At 40.7% G+C, this 19,584-nt stretch overlaps 1 protein-coding gene across 1 annotated transcript in view; it reads left to right on the forward strand.

Annotated features, from left to right (window-relative positions):
• Positions 1–18,934, forward strand: part of PARP14 (poly(ADP-ribose) polymerase family member 14) — a 46,342-nt gene extending 27,408 nt beyond the window's left edge. The window contains 8 exon segments of the mRNA XM_043594324.1: positions 1,304–1,453; positions 1,753–1,815; positions 2,827–2,994; positions 6,681–6,887; positions 9,571–10,170; positions 11,667–11,800; positions 15,542–15,716; positions 16,277–18,934. Of these exon segments, the coding sequence (XP_043450259.1) occupies positions 1,304–1,453; positions 1,753–1,815; positions 2,827–2,994; positions 6,681–6,887; positions 9,571–10,170; positions 11,667–11,800; positions 15,542–15,716; positions 16,277–16,566 (1,787 nt within the window). The 3' untranslated portion in view covers positions 16,567–18,934.
• Positions 18,935–19,584: the final 650 nt, after the last annotated feature.

Below are 19,584 nucleotides of genomic sequence, written 5' to 3' on the forward strand. Positions count from 1 at the left end.
TGCTGCTTGGGTCTGCTCCCACACTTGCAGCTCTGTGTGAGTTCAGGATTTATCACACTTCACACACAAAATAGGGGCTTCCTTCTCCAGCTGTCATGTGTCTGGGACTCCTGCACTCTCTGGCTCAAGGGAGCCCATTTTCTAGATCCTCTGGCCAGAAAGACAGCGTCTCTGGGAGTGTAAGCTGCCTGTTGGGTTGCCTCATAATTTTTCATGGTAAGATTTCCCTTGTAGGCAAAGTGGAGAGAGAGAGAGAGGGAGAGAGAGAAGGAGAGAGAAAGAGAGAGAGAGAGCGAGCGCCTCAGGTATTGCCCATACATACACACTTTTCAGACCATAAGGGCCCTTTCTCCGGATTCTTCTGGACAGAAATACAGAATACTCCCTGTGGTACCACGGTGGAGTTCTGTGACTGGGCCCACCTTGAGTCAGGGCCTGAATTAAAAAAGAAAAATTATGGACAACCATGATGATTACTTCTCATACTCTTTAGCTCATAGGGACCCTTTCTCCTAATCCTCTGGCCACAAAGACAGAAATTCTCATAGCGTAGTTCTGCAACTGGGCCACCTTGGGCCAGTGCTGGGAGAGAAAAGAGGAAATATTTCAAAACAAAATAAAATGAGAAACTCCCCCTCCCCTTCCAGGTGGCTTCTTCAAGTACTGACTTCTTCCCCCAGTCTGCCTACTGTTTACTTTTCAGTTCTCAGTTAGTGGCTTTTTTGTATTTATCCTGCATTTTCAATTGTAAATCATGAGTGAAATAGATGCTAGGGGGCCTGATTTCACCCTGGCCAGCAGCAGAAGTCATGTTTGATACGTATTATGTTATATATATTATATTTATATAATATATACTATTTATATATATTTATATATAAATATATATTTTATATATTTATTATACGTATATATATTTAAAGTTTATTTCTTTGTTTTGACAGAGACAGTGCGAGCAGAAGAGGGGCAGAGAGTGAGGGAGAGAGAGAGAATCCCAAGCAGGCTGTGCACAGAGCAGAGTGCGATGCGGGCCTTGAACTCACCAACCATGAGATCATGACCTGAGCCAAAATCAAGAGCCAGATGCTTAACTGACTGAACCACTCAGGCACCCCAATATGTATTATATGTTATAATCCTTTTTCAGAAATGGACCATCACTGGGGCTTAGAGTCAGGGCTGGTTAAGGGCCGGAAGTCACAGAGCAGGGGAAGAAGTATGAGAGGAGCACGTGTGAGGAGTGTGTGATATAAGTTGTTCTTGCTGTTGCCAACTTGGTGATGGACTCCATTTTTCTTCTCAGTCTTCTATGGGACTGGGTTTAGCCCAGATGTAGGAATGCATGAAATGATGATTGGTCCCATCATCTTCCAAGTGGCCTTTGGAGATATCACCAAAGAAGAGGCAGATATGATCGTAAATTCAACATCAAAGACATTTAATCTCAAAGCAGGTACTTGACTTGTCAGATTTTGAGTAGGGTAATAGTCAACTATTCTACAATTGCTACAAACTGGCTTCTACAACTTTGGCTTATTAATGTTAATTAATAACTTTAAAATTATTTTGACATGGTTTCTACTAATTGGTAACAGTTTATAAATTTTTCTTCTTTCTTATCAGAAATACCAGGTGATAGGATTCCTTTGATGATCGGGAAAGCTTTTAGTTAATGAGGCAATCATTCTGATTCAGATGTATTACTTTCATTTTTTAAAATTCATGTTTGTAACTTTGCTTTTTCTCCTGTAGGGGTGTCCAAAGCAATTTTAGAATGTGCTGGACAAAATGTGGAAATGGAATGTTCTCGCCAAGGTAAGGCACAATACTATTTTTTGCTTCAAAATTGTAAGTGGGAGGCTGAATATGGAAGGCTTTGGAGAGGCTGGGGAAAGTCTTGGGATTGGGGAGAAAACGTATTAATCTTAAAATCATACATTTGACCAAAGACTTCTAAGCATAGACAATTAGAAGTGAAAAGCAATCTCACAGTTAAAAAGAGAAAAAAGATTCATCAAAGACCATATTTTAGGGGCGCCTGGGTGGCGCAGTCGGTTGAGTGTCCGACTTCAGCCAGGTCACGATCTCGCGGTCCGGGAGTTCGAGCCCCGCATCAGGCTCTGGGCTGATGGCTCAGAGCCTGGAGCCTGTTTCTGATTCTGTGTCTCCCTCTCTCTCTGCCCCTCCCCTGTTCATGCTCTGTCTCTCTCTGTCCCAAAAATAAATAAACGTTGGAAAAAAAAAAGAAATTTAAAAAAAGACCATATTTTAGGAGTCTCTTATTCACATAGAATGCTTTATGTGCCAAACCAAACATTTTGCTTCCTAAACAATCAAAGAGTAGGTTCAATAAAGAAGATGTGGTACATATATATACAATGGAGTATTACTTGGCAATCAAAAAGAATGAAATCTTGCCATTTGCAACTACGTGGATAGAACCAGAGGGTATTATGCTAAGCAAAATTAGTCAGTCAGAGAAAGACAAATATCATACGTCTTCACTCACACAAGGACTTTAAGACATAGAAAAGATGAACACAAGGGAAAGGAAGCAAAAACAATATAAAAACAGGGAGGGGGACAAAACATAAGAGACTCTTAAATATGGAGAACAAACAGAGGGTTACTGGAGAGGTTGTGGGAGGGGGGATGGGCTAAATGGGTAAGGGGCATTAAGGAATCTAGTCCTGAAATCATTGTTGCACTATATGCTAACTAACTTGGATGTAAATTAAAAAAATAAAATGAAATGAAATGAAAAAAAGAGACAAAAAAGGTAGGTTCAGTATCTAATTTTGCACCTCTCTGTTTTATGCTTCCCAGTTCAAAAGGGCAACAGTGATTATATAATTACTGAAGGTGGATTATTGAGGTGCAAAAATATTGTTCACGTTATTGGTGGAAACGATGTCAAGAGATCAATCTCCTATGTTTTGCAAGAGTGTGAAAAACGGAATTACTCGTCCATTTGCCTCCCAGCCATTGGGACAGGTTTGTAACCTCTGGCTATCAAGGCGTCCACCTTTCCTTGGATCTGGTGCTGTTAATATAGTTAATGATGAGACTGAGTAAGGGTCTTCACTCCAACGCAGCCCCCTGATGGAGTAAGCAAAGACTGTGGGTGGTTTAAGTAAGAGGAAAACATCAAGAAAACTGAAGACAGTGTTGAGTATTAGTTAGAGTGACATTTGCTCTCTACTATGGTAGGGAAGAGACAGGAAGGGAGAGAAAAGAAAGAAACCACCCATTTCGTCTGATTCCTCAGTCTCTTTCTCTTTTCTGTCCCCTACATTATTTAGTCTGTAACCTCTTGCTCCATCCCTTCTCCATGAGAACATCAGAGCATCTGCTTGCACCTTGCAGTTGCTGACTCTCAGATGAATATTCCTGCCTTCTTCTTACACCTCTTGGACAGTTGGCTGTGTGGGTTGGCCTTAGGACATCTTCACACAGAAGCCTCTCAGTCACCAGAGCTTAATGGGTTTTGGTTCTATGGGTCATAAATTCAACTCCAAATTTCCCCTTTTCAGCCTACTTGCCTCTTTTGTTTTCCTCAAACTATTTAATAGTTGTGTGGGTCTTCATATATAAGGATGGTGCTTTGGGTTTACCATTAGTGAGGTGATGTTCTTCGAGCTCTTTTCCCAGGAATCTGAGTCATGGGCATTGATCAGGAATTTCTGCTTAGTTTTCCGTAAGAGAGCTGGTCTGGGAGGCAAACATTCTCAGACTTGAAGTGGAACGTAGCTGACTGGTCCCAAAGAGCCCTGGATTGGTGATTCCATTGTGCAGCAATTGAGTGTTGCCCACTGGCATTCTAAGCCCTCCAAAAGCTTAGCTCAGTACACTTAACCACCCTTGTCATTTTCTGAGCTTTCTTCTAATCCTCTGTTATTTTGATTTCTGTAATTCTCTACCATTCCTCTTAATGTTCCCACATGGAATGCTACATCTATTTTATTACTTTCCTATTTCTGAAAGTATAATTTATAGTCCCTTTATGTTTTCATTCCCCATGTAGTATTATCCAATCTTGGGAGATTAGCCAACATGTCTGTCTACCTGTCTCTCTCTCTATCTCTATCTATGTATCTGTGTATCTATCTTTTATGAACACACATTAATGACTCACCAGTCTCTGTCTCCATTGGTTTTTCTTCTGAGCTCTGGTCCTGTATTTCTACATAAACTTTATTTGGGCCAAGAAATCAGACAACTCAAGGGTGGCACAGACCTTCCCAAGAAAAAACAAGGAAATGAGGCAGTTTTCATTTTATATAAATATACACGTTTGAGTTTTTCTGGGTTACTGAAAACCTGTTGTCTCTTCCACTGACCTGGTTGCATTGCTGACCTGCACAAATAAATCAAGGTTAGCAGATTTTCCTTGCTTGTCGTCTTTACCAGTCTCTATCACCACCTGATTTGGTCCTTAGACTAAAGCACTAAGGACCTTTAGTGGTGTTTATGTGTTGAACTGGGACTGTGATTGAGACAGCTTCTGGCAGTAAAAGAAGCCCTCTCCCTGGTTCCTTACAGACACCTGCCTGGGGGAAGGGGTGGGTGTCCAGCGATACTCGCAAGCAACTCAAGTTCAATGTAGACTATGAACTTTCTTCTGTTATCTTCTGCCCTGAACCTGCCCTTCCTCTTGTATCCCTGATCATGTTAAAAGCATCACTTTCTACCTGTAATCCTTGAATCTATAGGGAGTAGAGTCCTTTATCCTCCTATGTTCATTAGCTTATTAACTAATTTGATTAAATATTTACCAAGTGCCTGCCATATGCCAGGCACCGTGTTTAGGCACTGGAGACAGAAAGATGTCTCAGAAAAGGGTCTAGTCCATAAGGAGCACCTAGCCTACTGTGAGAGACAGACATGTAAACAAACTACTGCAATACAGCATGACTCATGATGCACACATACTGGTGGGTGGGAGGCAAAAAAGAAGGAACACAGGGTCAAAGGTAAACCCAGCTGGTCACTAGGTCCTGCTGACTTCACTTCCCAACTATCTTCTCAGTCCCTGTACCTGACTCTTCATTCTGGCCTCTTCTTTTTGTTCAGCTCTGGTATTTTGCCTAAACTTTTATTATAGCCTCCTATCTAGATCTGGGCTTCTGTGGAGGAGACCCACCCCTAGATTTATCCTTCTCAAAAACAGATCTTTTGCCCTGAACACACCAGGCTAAGCATATCAAACCCCTGTTACAGTTCTATCAGGCATAGCCTTTCCCTCAGCTTCTCTTACTTCACCTGTTGAATACCTATTTATGCCCATATATCACTTCCTCCGTGTTCTAAGTGCCTAGCTGAGAGCTAGCCCATGATGGGAGATAGTAAATGTTTGTTGACAGTGAATGAATGTGTCTGAACACTCCTGTTTAAAATCTTCCAGGGGCGCCTGGGTGGCGCAGTCGGTTAAGCTTCCGACTTCAGCCAGGTCACGATCTCGCGGTCCGTGAGTTCGAGCCCCGCGTCAGGCTCTGGGCTGATGGCTCAGAGTCTGGAGCCTGTTTCCGATTCTGTGTCTCCCTCTCTCTCTGCCCCTCCCCCGTTCATGCTCTGTCTCTCTCTGTCCCAAAAATAAATAAACGTTGAAAAAAAAATTTAAAAAAATAAAATAAAATCTTCCAAAAATCACGGGATAACCATAGCTTTGCAAAGGAGAATTGCTCTCTTTTCCTGAGCATCTAATAAAAAAAAAAAAAAGCCTGAACAAACCCATTTGTTTAGTTTTGTACAGGGTTTGTCTACATTCCCACAAGTGTCTATGTAGCCAGGCCAGAGTGGTCTACTCTCATTTCTGCATTAGAGGTGGACACCGTCAACAGGGAACATCCAAGTGGGCTGTTAGTCTACCACACCAGGTTAGTCATGGGATTTTTACACTGCTCCCCATTGTGATTTTCCAGCTGCCATTTATTTGTATGCGACTGCTTCCATGGCTTTTCATGGGACTTTTCAAGGGACTTTTCATGATCTTACCTGGGCATTAGGCCTGAGAAACAAGATATGGAACATGCTATACAAAGAAAAAGACTTGCTTAGGTGGCACCTCAAACCTAGCAAGTCAGCTAAAATCTCACTGAGTGTTCTAGAAAAGATTTCCTAGAGGCTTATAGATAACTTGTGTTGCAAAGAATTATAGATTATAACAGATAGTTTACAGCTCCAGGTACCTTACAAAATTAGCTTAGTTTAAATCAGGTCCCGAAAGACATCTGGAAGAATAAAGATACATGCATATAGTCAGGTGACTATGAGCAAAAAAGAGTATGATATTTCCACATATATTAGAATATTTTGCTTTTTATGGACCTTTTGAGGACACTAATGAGCCGAGAATAGTTAATTATCCTTGTAACACAGAAGAACACAGTGAGGTAGGGTCAGCTCAACAGAGTAGATATGAACATCAGAAACCAAAAGTTATATTTCTCGGTCCTTTGTTCATTGTTGGGCTAGTGACTTCCTGACATCCTGGAATAGAAGCTCCCTGTTGCATCTAGGACCTCAAAAGTGTTTGGCCGTGCATTGCTAGAAAAGCCTGAGATGATGAAAGAGTTGGGCAGGGGGGGCATTCATTCTGTGAGGACTGGAATCCCCAACTTACTGCTCAGCCTTCCCAGTTGGGTCTTTCCCCTCCCTGTTTTTATTATTTGCTTTTCTAGGAAATGCCAAACAAGACCCAGGTATGGTTGCTGATGCCATCATTGATGCCATTGAAGACTTTATCCAAAAAGGATTTGTCCGGTCTGTGAAAAAAGTTAAAGTTGTTATCTTTATGCCTCACCTACTGGACGTGTTTTGGGCCAGCATGAAAAAAAGAGAACCATCTCTGACTTCTCCCCAACAGTCTCTGCCGTCTAAATTAACATGTGAGTTGACCTTTTTTATGAAATGCATATTCCTAATATGGATGTCACATGAGAAATAGCTAATCTTAAACATAACTATCAGAAAGAGAAATTAAGAAAATAATCTCATCTACAATTTTATCAAAAAGAACAAAACACCTAGGAATAAATTTAACCAGGAAGGTGAAAGACCTATACTCTGAAAACTATGAGACATTGATGAAAGAAATTGAAGATGACAAATGGAAAAAATATACCATGCTTATGGGTTGGAAGAATTAGTATTGTTAAAATGTCCATACTACCTAAAGCAATCCACAGGTTCCATGCAATCCCTATCAAAATTCCAAAGGCATTTTTCACAGAAATAGAACAAACAATCTTAAATTTGTACAGACGCACAAGGCCCTTAATAACCAGAGCAATCTTGAGAGAGAAGAACAGAGGAGCCTGGGCGGCTCAGTCAGTTGAGCATCTGACTCTTGATCTGGCTCAGGTCATGATCTCACAGTTCATGGGCTCAACCCCTGCACTGGGCTCTGTGCTGGCAGCTTGGAGCCTTCTTGGGATTCTCTCTCTCCCTCTCTCTCTGCCCCTCCCCTGCTTGCACTCGCTCATGCACATGAAAGAAAGAAAGAAAAAGAAAGGAGAACAAAGCTGGGGGCATCACACTTCCTGATTTCAAACTATGTTATGAAGCTATAGTAATAAAAACAGTATGGCATTGGCATAAAAACAGACAGATTAATGGGACAGATTAGAGAGCCCAAAAATAAATCCATACACATACATATCTTCTTTGACCTACAGTGGGGTTACATCCTGATAAACCCACTGTAAATTGACAATGTCATAAGTCATAAATGCATTTAACACACCTAACCAACTGAACATCATAGTTTAGCCTATCCCACCTTAAACATGCTCAGAACACATTAGCCTAGAGTTGGATAAACTCATCTGACACAAGCCTATTTTATAGAAAAGTGTTGAACATCTCGTGTAATTTATTGAACTATAATGGAAGTGAAAACAGAATGACTTTACAGGTACAGAATGGTTGTAAGTATAGTGGTTTTTGACCCTCACAATGCCTGGCTGGCTGGAAGCTATGGCTCACTGCCAGTGTCCCACATCACAAGAAAGTATGCCACCACATATTACTAGCTCAGGTAAAGATCAAAGTTCAAAGTATAGTTTCTACTGAATGAATATGATTTGCATACTATCATGAAGTTGACAAATGGTAAGTTGAACCATTGTAAGTTGGGGACCATCTGTGTGGTCAATTAATTTACAACAAAGGAGCCAATGGGAAAGGATATCTCTTCAATAAATAGTGTTTGGGTGCTTGCTTCAGCAGCACATATGCTAAAATAAATGGTGGTAGGAAAACTGGACAGCCCCATGCAAAAGAATGAAACAGGATTACTGTCTTACACCATACACAAAAATCCACTCAAGATGCATTAAAGATCTGAAACCATAACACTTCTAGAAGAAAACAGGGAGTAAGCTCCTAGATATCAGTCTTGGCAGTGATTTTCTTTGGATTTGACACCAAAGCACAAATAGCAAAAGCAGAAAATAAACAAGTGGGACTACCTCAAACTGAAAAGCTTTTCATGGCAAAGGGAACCATCAACAAAATGAAAAGACAACCTATGGGATGGGAGAAAATATTTGTAAATAACGTATCTGATAGGGGTTAATATACAAAGGGGTTAATATATAAAGAACTGTTGCAACTTAATAGGAGAAGACAAATAATTGGATTTAAAAATGGGCAGAGGATCTGAATAGACACTTTTCTAAGGAAGACATACAGATGGCCATCAGGCACATAAAAAGGTGATAAACATCACTAATCATCAGGGAAATGCAAATCAAAACCTAAGGAGAAATCACCTCACCTGATAGAATGGCTAGTATCAAAAAGACAAGAAATAACAAGTGTTGGGGAGGATATGGAGAAAAGAAACCCTCATGCACTGTTGGTGGGAATGCAAACTTGTCCAGCCATTGTGGAAAACAGTATGGAGGTTCCTCAAAAAATTAGAAATAGAACTACCATATGATGCAGCAATTCCACTTCTGGGTATTTACCTTAAGGTAATAATAAAAAAACTATCTTAAAAAGATTATCTGTACCCCCATATTCATTGCAGTAGTATTTACAAAACCAAGACATGGAAAAACCTAAGTGTCCACCAACAAATGAATGGATAAAGAAAATGTGATATATATACATACATATATATCACATGGGCACTGGGAGCTTGTATATATATATACATATATATATATATGTATGTATATATATCACACACAGACAATGGAATATTATTCAGCCATAAAAAAGGAGGAAATCCAGCCATTTGTGACAACATGGATGGACCTTGAGGGCATTATGCTAAATGAAATAAGATGATCTCACTTAATATGTGGAATATTAAAATACATACAAACTGTTAGATACAGAGAAGAGATTGTTGGTTGCCAGAGGCAGCAGGGGGTGGGATTGGGAGGTGAGGAGGGATGAAATGGGTGAAGAGGGACAAAATGTACAAACTTCCAGTTATAAGATAAATAAGTCCTGGAGATTAATGTACAGCACAGTAACCAAAGAGAGAGAGAGAAATAGCTAAGCTTCCTTTCTTTGCTTTTCTTTTTTTCTTTTTCTTTTTCTTTTCCTTTTTTTTAGCATTTATGGGATCCCTGAGTCAATCTCCCCAAAAGCAGAATCCTTTGGTTTTGAAAAAGAAAACAGAATCAGCAAGTTTTCAGGTGTGTGGTGAAAATGTAAAATGTGTGGAAAACGCTCTCACCTGGATACAGGATCTGATTACAAAGGAACTGTGTCCTTACACCAATGAAGATGAGTGTATCAAAGATTTTAATGAAAAAGAATATCAGAAATTGAATGAGCTGCAGGAGAACTTAAATATTGCCATTTGCTTGGACAGTAAAAGACCTCTGATTGAAGTTTTTGGGATTGGCAAAGATTTGACAGAGGCTAGAAATGCAATTGAGGAAATGATCAAGAGAATTAGATTGGCCAAAGAACAGAAATCCCAGGCAGATTTTATCAGTGAATTTGTAGAATGGCAATATTATGACAAAGACACTTTTCATAGTTTTAAGAAAATAATCAATCTGCAATTGGAGAATGCAAGGAAGGCAAAAAAAAGGATAGCTGTTGTCAAAGTTAATCACCAGACCTACACCGTGGACCTGTGCAAGTACAGTGCTACAGATGCAGAAGGACGCAGTTTACCTGTTCGGCGCCTCATGAAATCTGAAGGTGAGTCAAACCTGTGTGCTTGTGATCCATTATTTTACCCCTACTTTGGGCTTAACACTATTTGGTACATACATCGAAATTGTACGCAAGCAGATCAAATTCAGGCAAGTCTTATGGGATAAAATAGAAAACTTGGTGTCTGAGCTTAATGCGCTTACGTTATGGCTGGGGAAACGTAGCATGGGTGCACTCAACAGTCTGAGGCTGACCATCTTAATGGTGACAGTACCCAAGCCTTGCAGTTGTTCCCATCTCTACAGTGTATCAGCTTTCCAGGGCCAGTTCTGCTGCAGAGATAATGGCTCCTTCAGTCAGAAGAGGGAAAGCCGTGGGCTTTAAAGAAAAGTGGCTCAAGGTTTTCTAGAACAAAAGGAGAAGACAGCCTGGTCAGAGTGGGCACTCTCTTGTGACTGACAACCTGGAGAGCACTGGGAGCTTGTAGGATCTTCTCCCAGAATTCACTTCCTCTCCTGCCCTGAACATAAGTCTTCCTCAATGCATGCATCAGGAGGCAGCCTTGGAATTCTCTGACTGGATCGACTGCCTGAGAAGGGACTGTTTGTGTTGTGTAGATAGACATTCCTGTCTTTGAACCGCACAGGTCCTGCACCGAAAACTAGTAAATTGGCTTCTGGTACATTATCTTTATCTCTCATGAGATTCGTGTGAATGAATTCCTCAGACTCTGAGCCACCCTAGGGGAATGACAAATCAAGTATGATGTTCTGTTTAGCAGAAGAGAAGACAGCAAAACCTGCCAGCCACCCAGCTCTTAAGGATGTGGAGAAAAATAATGAATAGATGCAGAGGGCCTTGTGGTAGTGAGGCGTTCCGGCAAAATTCCACGCTTTTCTAACAAGACCATTGTAGGGAAATAATTTATTGTTAAATTATTAAATGATGACAGATTAGAGACTGAACAGAATATGCAGCTTGAGTTACACCACACCAGCACTTCTTAAATCTGAGCATGATCAAAACTTGTTAAGATGCAGGTACATGGGTTCCACCCCTCGGAGAGTTTGATTCAGTAGATCTGTGGGTTTTTTCTTTTTCTTTTTCTTTTTAACATCTATTCATTTTTGAGAGAGAGACAGAGAGAGAGTGTATGAGCAGGGGAGGGCAGAGAGAGGAGACACAGAACCTAAAGAAGGCTCCAGGCTCCGAGCTGTCAGCACAGAGCCTGATGTGGGGCTCGGACCCACACCCACGAGATCATGACCTGAGCCAAGTCAGATGCTTAACCTAAGATTGAGCCATGCAGGCGCCCCTGTGGGGTTTTCTCTTAACAAGCATTACGATTGATTCTGATGTAGGTTGTCTGTGGGCCATGCTTTGAGAGACATTTTCTGAGAAAGATAAGAACTTCTTGAACACGTTGAGTTAGGAGATAATAAAGTAAGAACACAGATGATACTCAGTTCTTCAGAGCATACCAGGAGCGTGTGGATGGGCCTTCCCCGGTGTGTGGGAGTCCTCAAATGTCCTCTTTGCAGTTGGGATCCCCGAGCACTGGAGTGATATGAAACAGCAGGATGTCTGTGTGGTTGAGCTACAGCCTGGTCATGCAGAATATGCCACAGTGGCAAGCAAGTTTAATCAGACCTGCTCACACTTCTACATAGAGAAGGTAAGCCTTCTGCTGACATGGAGTTTCTTAAGAATGGTGGAGATGAGTGGCATCATGGTCCTGGATAAATCTACAAATACATTTGCAACCACATTGTTTTCCCAGAATTAGAATATTTTATGGCAATCCGATTTTTGATTGTAGATTCTACTCCCATCACTATAATTACAGAGACATTAAGATTGAGATCGTGTCAGTTATTACAATATAATATTAGATTGCGATATGATGTTAGAATACTAAAAACACATGTTGACTCAGTGAGGAGCTGGTTAGTAGTGATCTTGAAGAGACAGCTGACAGTAGAAGCCTTCCCAAAGGAAGAAGTCTTTTCCCAAAGAGGAACCAGTTAGTGACCCTGTAGAGGAAGAAAACAGGAACATCCCCCCCAAAAAGAGGAAACTCTCTTCCTCCAAAGGAGGAGCCACTCAGCAGCGGACCTGAAGAGGCTGCTGACAGCAAGGGCAGCAGCTTCAAGAAAAAGAAAAAGTTCCAAAAGCTAGCCCAAGAAAATGAAAACGGACCCACAGCAACATTCCCCCACCCACCCTGATATCCCAGCAGAAACGAATTCACAAGAATCTGTGAAGCAAGCTAGTAAAAATTCAAAGATAGAGCTGCAAGGTTGGATTCAATAACTAGAAAACACCACAAAGACACACAGAGGCCCTCAGATTAGGATTCTGTGCTTCTGCTCCACCATTCACAGATCAGCAGCACTCGCTTCTGCGATTAATTCCAATGGTCCTTTCCTTGTTTGTCTCCCTCATTTTGGCATCTTCCACTTTTAAGCTTCAGTGTTGCTCTTTGAAATTATGGTCCCATTTGACCTCTATGGCAATATTATATTAATGCTTTCTTCTTTAACTAGTTTTCCTTTCGTTATCCCTGTTATTTATTTCTTCTCCAAACTGCTAATCCTAGCTTTGCCCATAGGATTTATAGATTGCTCTTCTGTCTCTGTACTTCATCAAGAAATGTTTTTACCCTTCTTGGCTTCAGCTGCTATTTCAATGTTGACAGCTCCCAAATCAACATCACCAACTTGGATCTTTGATCATACTCTACAACATGTATTTTTACTTTTTATTATTTTTTTAATGGTTATTTATTTTTGAGAGAGAGAGACAGAGACAGAGCATGAGCAGGGGAAGGGCAGAGAGAGAAGGAGACACAGAATCTGAAACAGGCTCCAGGCTTTCAGCTGTCAGTACACAGCCTGACGTGGAGCTCAAACTCAGAATGGCAAGATCATGGCCTGAGCCAAAGTCGGATGCTTAACTGACTGAGCCACCTGGGCGCCCCTACAACATATACTCAATGGCCTAAAAATATCTCTGCTTTAATATCTGTCTGCTAAATCAATTTCCCTAAATCTAACTCATCATCTCACTGTTTCCCTTTCCTTCCCCACTTCTGTCCTTGGTTCCACCACTTTCTGAGTAAAGTTAGAGACCTTTGGGTACCTTCCCTTCATCCATCAAAACAAGTCTGCCAATAAGGCCTGCATTTTCTTTCTTACCAAATTTTCTATTTCTGCCACCACTCTGTTTATTTATGTAGTTAAGCACATAATAACTCAAAACGATTTGAAGCGTCTTAAAAAGGATATATATCATATCTTCAGATAAAATAAAGAAAAATGGACAAAAAAGAAAAGGAGGGTAGGAAAAATAAGATAATACAGAGGTATCATCATTTACAAAAATATATAACAGGAGTTCCTAGGTAGTTATTAGAAGGACCACAGATTTGTTTCCTTGAGCTTCCTGGTAGACAAGGCAAAGAAGTAAACACGCATTCTTGAGATTCATAATTTTCATAAATCAGAAAGAAAATCATGTAATCAGGAGACTCACAGCTTTTCACAGTACTGAGACTGGCTAACTGAGATATTTATACTGTGAATCAAGTCCTGGAGAATATTTTCAAAATCATCTTCACAATAAATTCAATATCAAACTTTGTACCACAGCTTCCATTTTTTAATCCTCAACGTAAACCATTTGAGCAAAAACAATTCTGAGGTACCAAGACAGTGTGATTCAGTTGTGCGGCACTTTGATGGTCTGGTTCTGCAATAACAAATATGTTTCATCTCAAATATCAAGTACAGTCATCTGGTAGTGGCTGACTGGCACATTTTGAGGAGATGCCAAGTCCAGATTGAGCAGGACTGTCCGGTGGACGAGCCATGTCTACAGTGGGCTCTGGAGGTTTGCCATGTGTTAGTGGACGGCCAGAGAAATGATTTTACTATTTTTTTGTAGACCCTTTTTTAAAATAAAATCTTAAAGTGAAAGTCCAGTGTGTGAAACAGATAAAAGTAGAGCTAGGTAATACTTAAGACACCTCTTTGGAAATCCCTGACAGTATGAAAACACTAACAGGAAAAATAGGTGGCTGTCATCCTCCATGACTATTAGGACCTGGGACTAAGACTTTTAACATCCATAAACTTACACAAAGATTCAGTAATTTTGCCACATTTGCTTTTTCTCTCTTACTCTCTCAGGTTTTGCTGAAGCATTTGACAGTAAGTTGCAGACTTCATGACACTCATAAATATTTTAGCACATATCTCGTATGAATAAAGACCGTCTCCTAAATAACAACAGCGTTATCCCATATAAGAAAATTAACAGTAATACAGTTAATATCTAATAGAGTCCATATTCAAATTTCCCCAATTGCTTTCTTATTACTCCCCCATCTCCAAATATGTGTTCACACACTGCATTTGGTCATTTTGTCTCCTTTGTCTCTTCTGATCTAGAATATACTCCTGCATTTTAAAAAATCATTTTTCAGATGCTGAATTTTTTAAAGAGTTTAAGCCAGTTGTATTATAGAATGCCCCACATTCTGGCTCTGTCTTGCCTAGATTTTCTTTTTTCTTTCTTTCTTTCTTTCTTTCTTTCTTTCTTTCTTTCTTTCTTTCTTTCTTTCTTTCTTCTTTTCCTTTCCTTCTTTCTTTTCTTTCTTTCTTTCTTTCTTTCTTTCTTTCTTTCTTTCTTTCTTTCTTTCTTTCTTTCTTTCTTTCTTTCTTTCTTTTTTTCTTTTTTTTTAAGAACCCAAGCAAGTTTGCTTACAGATTCTAGATTTGTCTGATTCCTCCTGGGTCCTGCAATCCAGGACTCAAGGAATTTCCCCCACAGCCCTGGAGGCCACTTCCCAAAGAGGATGGATGGTCAAAGCATAACTGTGGTCTGCAAGCAGATCCTATCCCACCAGGATTTATGCCCCACTCTTCCAACTGGACCAGAGATTGATTTTCATTAATTAATTTCCTTCTGGACCAGACCCTCTAGCACTTCTCCCACAATTAGAACATGGCTAACCAGGTGAACCAGTGTCCCAGAAGGACTGAGGAGGAGAGAGGCAAAGTGACAAAGTGACATAGACAGAAACTGAACTGCCCTTGAACTGAAGGTGAAAAGCAGGAGTTGGGGAGGCTTGGTCAGCCAACTTCACACAACGAGGACTTAAGATCCTAAACGCTGTTTGCTCTCATGTGGTACATAAAAGATGTTAAAAAATGAAATTAATATTCTTCCCAAGGTCTGTTTTTGTGAAACACTGGATCTAAAAAGATTTCTGAATGCAGAAAGGTGCCATCTGGCATTGAAATTGTTGTTTATTTTAATTTTCATTTATGAAAATTAATGGTCATGTTTCATTTGCTGTATCTTGCCAAAGGCTCTTGGCACCGACAGAATATTTTTCTTTATTGATTTGTAGATTGAGAGGATCCAGAATCCAGATCTTTGGAATAGCTACCAAACAAAGAAAAAAGCCATGGATGCCAAGTATGGACATAAAAACAATGAGAAGCAGCTCTTCCATGGGACAGATGTTGACTCAGTGCCACATGTCAACCGAAATGGTTTTAACCGCAGTTACGCTGGGAAAAACGGTAAGGCAGCAATCTGCCTGCTATGAATGGGGTGTCAGCTGCGAGAACCCAACCTGGGCAAGGGACAGTGTGGTTTGCAGGGTTGGTGGCTGTGCTGCAGCCAGAGTTTCAGGGTTAAGAGTCATTATGTGTCCTCCCAGAAGGACTGACTGGCCCTCGGGGGTGGAGAAATGATTTTTAAAAATTAAAAACACATGAGGGGCACCTGGGTGGTTCAGTCGGTTGGGCGTCCAACTTCAGTTCTGGTCATGATCTTGCATTTCACGAGTTTGAGCCCCACGTCGGGCTCTGTGCTGACAACTCAGAGCCTGCAGCCTGCTTCAGATTCTGTGTCTCCCTCTCTTTCTGCCCCTCCTCAGTTTGTGCTCTGTCTCTGTCTCTGTCTGTCTCTCTCAGAAATAAACAAACATTAAAAAAATTAAAACATATGAAAAAAATTCTTAAGAAGCTTTGGAGAGAAGAACTGAACGTTATTATAACATTATTTGACGTACCGGGTCAATATGTCAGATTATAGACTAAATTGAACTTTTAAAAAATGTCTTTCTTTATCTTCACAGCTGTGGCATATGGAAAGGGAACCTATTTTGCCGTCAATGCCCGTTATTCTGCCAGCGATACATACTCCAGACCAGACAAAAATGGGAAAAAGCATATGTACTATGTGCGAGTACTTACTGGAACCTACACACGTGGAAATCAGTCACTGATTGTGCCTCCACCAAAGAGCCCTGACAACCCTACTGATCTGTATGACACTGTCACAGACTGTGTGCATAATCCAGGTTTATTTGTGGTATTTTATGACTACCAGGCTTACCCAGAGTACCTCATTACTTTTACATATTAACATCTTGGTATCCTTCCCAGAAGACATTGCTCGTCTATACATACTGTGTTGTAAAACAAGTTTAGATCTTTTCCCCCCTCTTAACAGCATTTTCTAAGATCAAAGGATACTTATCACTGAAATCAGACTTTCTTCACCTTCTCCTTCATAACTGGAATGTACCTCTCTTGAGAGCAATAAATTTGAGAATTTAAATCAGATAACTTAGTTACAACTGTTTGTCCACAACTGTGGACATCAAATCTGTAGAAGGAAAGAACATATTTGTATTTTCAGGAAGGAGAGAATAACGTTCATCTTATAATCTGATTTTTTTTTTAATGTTTATTTCTGAGAGAGAGAGAGACAGAGTGTAAGTGGGGGAGGGACAGAGAGAGGAAGACACAGAATCTGAAGCAGGCTGCAGGCTCTGAGCTGACAGCACAGAGTCTGACGTGGGGCTCAAACTCATAGACTGTGAGATCGTGACCTGAGCCGAAATCGGACGCCCAACCAACTGACCCACCCAGGCACCTCAGAATAATGTTCATCTTAAAGTCAGAGGGCACAGCCATGCAATTTCAGCTGCTGCTGAAGGAGACAGCTGGTATCACATTGGGATGCCATATTCCTTGAGGAGCACAGTATTACTGTAGGATTGCTGATTTCCCTGAGGACAGGGATGGTGTCTAACTCATTTTGTTTTTTTTTAATCCCTGGGCTGAGGTCTGTGCCTGATGTAAACAGAAGCTCTAGAAACGTTTTATAAACCAACTAAGAAAGACAAAGCATAGTCAGACTCCAACCCAAAGTAGGAGCCATCTCTTTAACATCCTAGACTTTGCCTTAAATTGAAGATTGTACGACAGGGAATAGAACCATGACAGGTGGGACAGCTCCAGTCATGCTTCTGGAATCACAGTGCAGATGTGCCCCACATGGTTCAGGGGCTGTGGTCTAGTTTGTGGCCCAAGGGGGTTGTGTCCCACCCACTTGTGCAGCACAGCAACCCTGGCTCAGACTGGTCCATTTGTATGTTGATCCCAAATCTGCCTTCATCTAACTTCTGTTGGTCTTAGTTCTGCCCAGTGACAACAGTGAGATAAGCCTGCCACAGTGTCAGCGTGAAACCCTTCTACTATGTTAAAATTAAGTGAGTTCTAATGTTATTAAATAGCATATTTTCTTTATGCACTCAATTTTGATGATTTTAAAGACTTGTGCACAAATAAACCAAAGGAATCAAGCAGTCATATTGCTAATTTGCTAGCTCAGTATCTATTAGATAGTAAAGTGTTGTGTTGTGTGTTTTTTTTTTTTTATTTTCCCCAGGTAAATTTTAGATTCAGACACTATTCATTGAGCACCTAGATTGTACCAGGTAATATAATAAGTGCTTTCACATAGAGTATTTATTTTATTCCTTCAAACAATTCTGTGAGGTAAGAATATATCCCCATTTTATTATTTTTTTAATGTTTATTTTTATTTTTAGAGACAGAGTGTGAGTTTGAGGGGTGGGTAGAGAGAGGGAGGGAGAGAGAGAATCACAAGCAGGCTGTGTGCTGTCAGTGCAGAGACCCATGCGGGCTCAACCTCACAAACCATGAGATCATGACCTGAGCCAGAATCAAGAGCTGGATGCTTAATGGACTGAGCCTCCCAGGCGCTCCCATATCCACATTTTAAAGTTGAGGAAACATGCTCAGAGTGAAGAAGCTTCCTTGCCTGAGGTCACCTAGGTAGTAGTCCTCAGAGACAGAAACACAATCTTGGTCCTTGTGTCATCAAGCCCTTTGCTCTTCCCATTACAGAATATGGCCTCTGATTAATGTTACCATTTCAGAAACAGCTCAGGTTATCTATGAATGACCCTCATATTTCCTTGGCTTTTTCCTTCTGCCTTTGATTTCCACTATAGTCTCTTCCTTTGAAACTCTGTAGGCCAAGAGACTAGACTGATGCCAGGGGGTGTCACTAGGAGGTTGAAGGCACTCTTCCTTGGCTGCTGCGAACTACCTCACTCCAAGTTTGGGAGGCTGAGGGGGCCACAGGTACTGCTTCATTAATGGACATCTTGAAATTTTTCTTGCTGTTGCTATTTGTTTTTTAAGTGGATTGGCAAAGACTCCTTATTGCTTAGGAGTGGCTTCACAGCCACTGGTGTCTGAATGCAGGCTTGACAATGAATGTAAGAAATAAAAAGGAGAGACCTGCTCTCTGATTTGCTCTTGTTTTCCACTGGTTTGGTTAACTCAGGGCAAACCTGAGTATCAGGGTGTATTGCACCAAAGTGTAATGATCCAGTCAGTAAATGTCATAGTTATCCTCAATCTAAACAAATATATGTCATTTACCTCCTTTTTGAATAAAATATTTGGAAAATACATTTGGTGGTAAACCTCTTTATCCTTAAGGGCAGATACAGGAGAGCTTGATGATAAACACAGGCCACTGCTGATACAAGACTACAACTAAACACGAGAGCATCAAGGGGTCCTCAGAGTGTTAATAATATTCAGCTGAAAATTACAGTAAGGGCACAGTACAGGGTTAGTTCAATAAATCTGAAGGGCAAATTGACCCCAATAAGAAGTCCCTGCTAAACCAAGCCCACTTTGAGACTGTGGGAGGTCTTGGGGGTTTCCCCTAGGGCCAGAGATTCTTAAATATTTTTGGTATTTGAATCACCTGAGGTGTTTGCTGAGCTAGCAAGTTCTGGCCCATCCCAAAGGAGTCAGGTTCTGTAGCTCTAGAGCGGTGCCTAGAAATATGCATTTTCAGCAAGCATCTCAAATGATTCTGATATCCTGATACTCAGAGCCATGTAGGACTTTCATAACTCCAGGGACTTTTGCCTTCATGGGCCCCTTACTCCATAAAAAGTAAAAAGTATTAACAATTACACTTTGCAACTGAAATGATATAACTGTGAATGCGACTGAAGCTGGATTACATGTTTTTTGTTTGTTTTTTTAATTTCAAAAGAATCTAAAACATTTTGGGGAACTCTAAAAGCTCATGGGCTCTAGTCACTGT

The sequence above is a fragment of the Prionailurus bengalensis genome, chromosome C2, assembly GCF_016509475.1.
Source record: "Prionailurus bengalensis isolate Pbe53 chromosome C2, Fcat_Pben_1.1_paternal_pri, whole genome shotgun sequence".
In the NCBI taxonomy this organism is placed as follows: domain Eukaryota; kingdom Metazoa; phylum Chordata; class Mammalia; order Carnivora; family Felidae; genus Prionailurus; species Prionailurus bengalensis.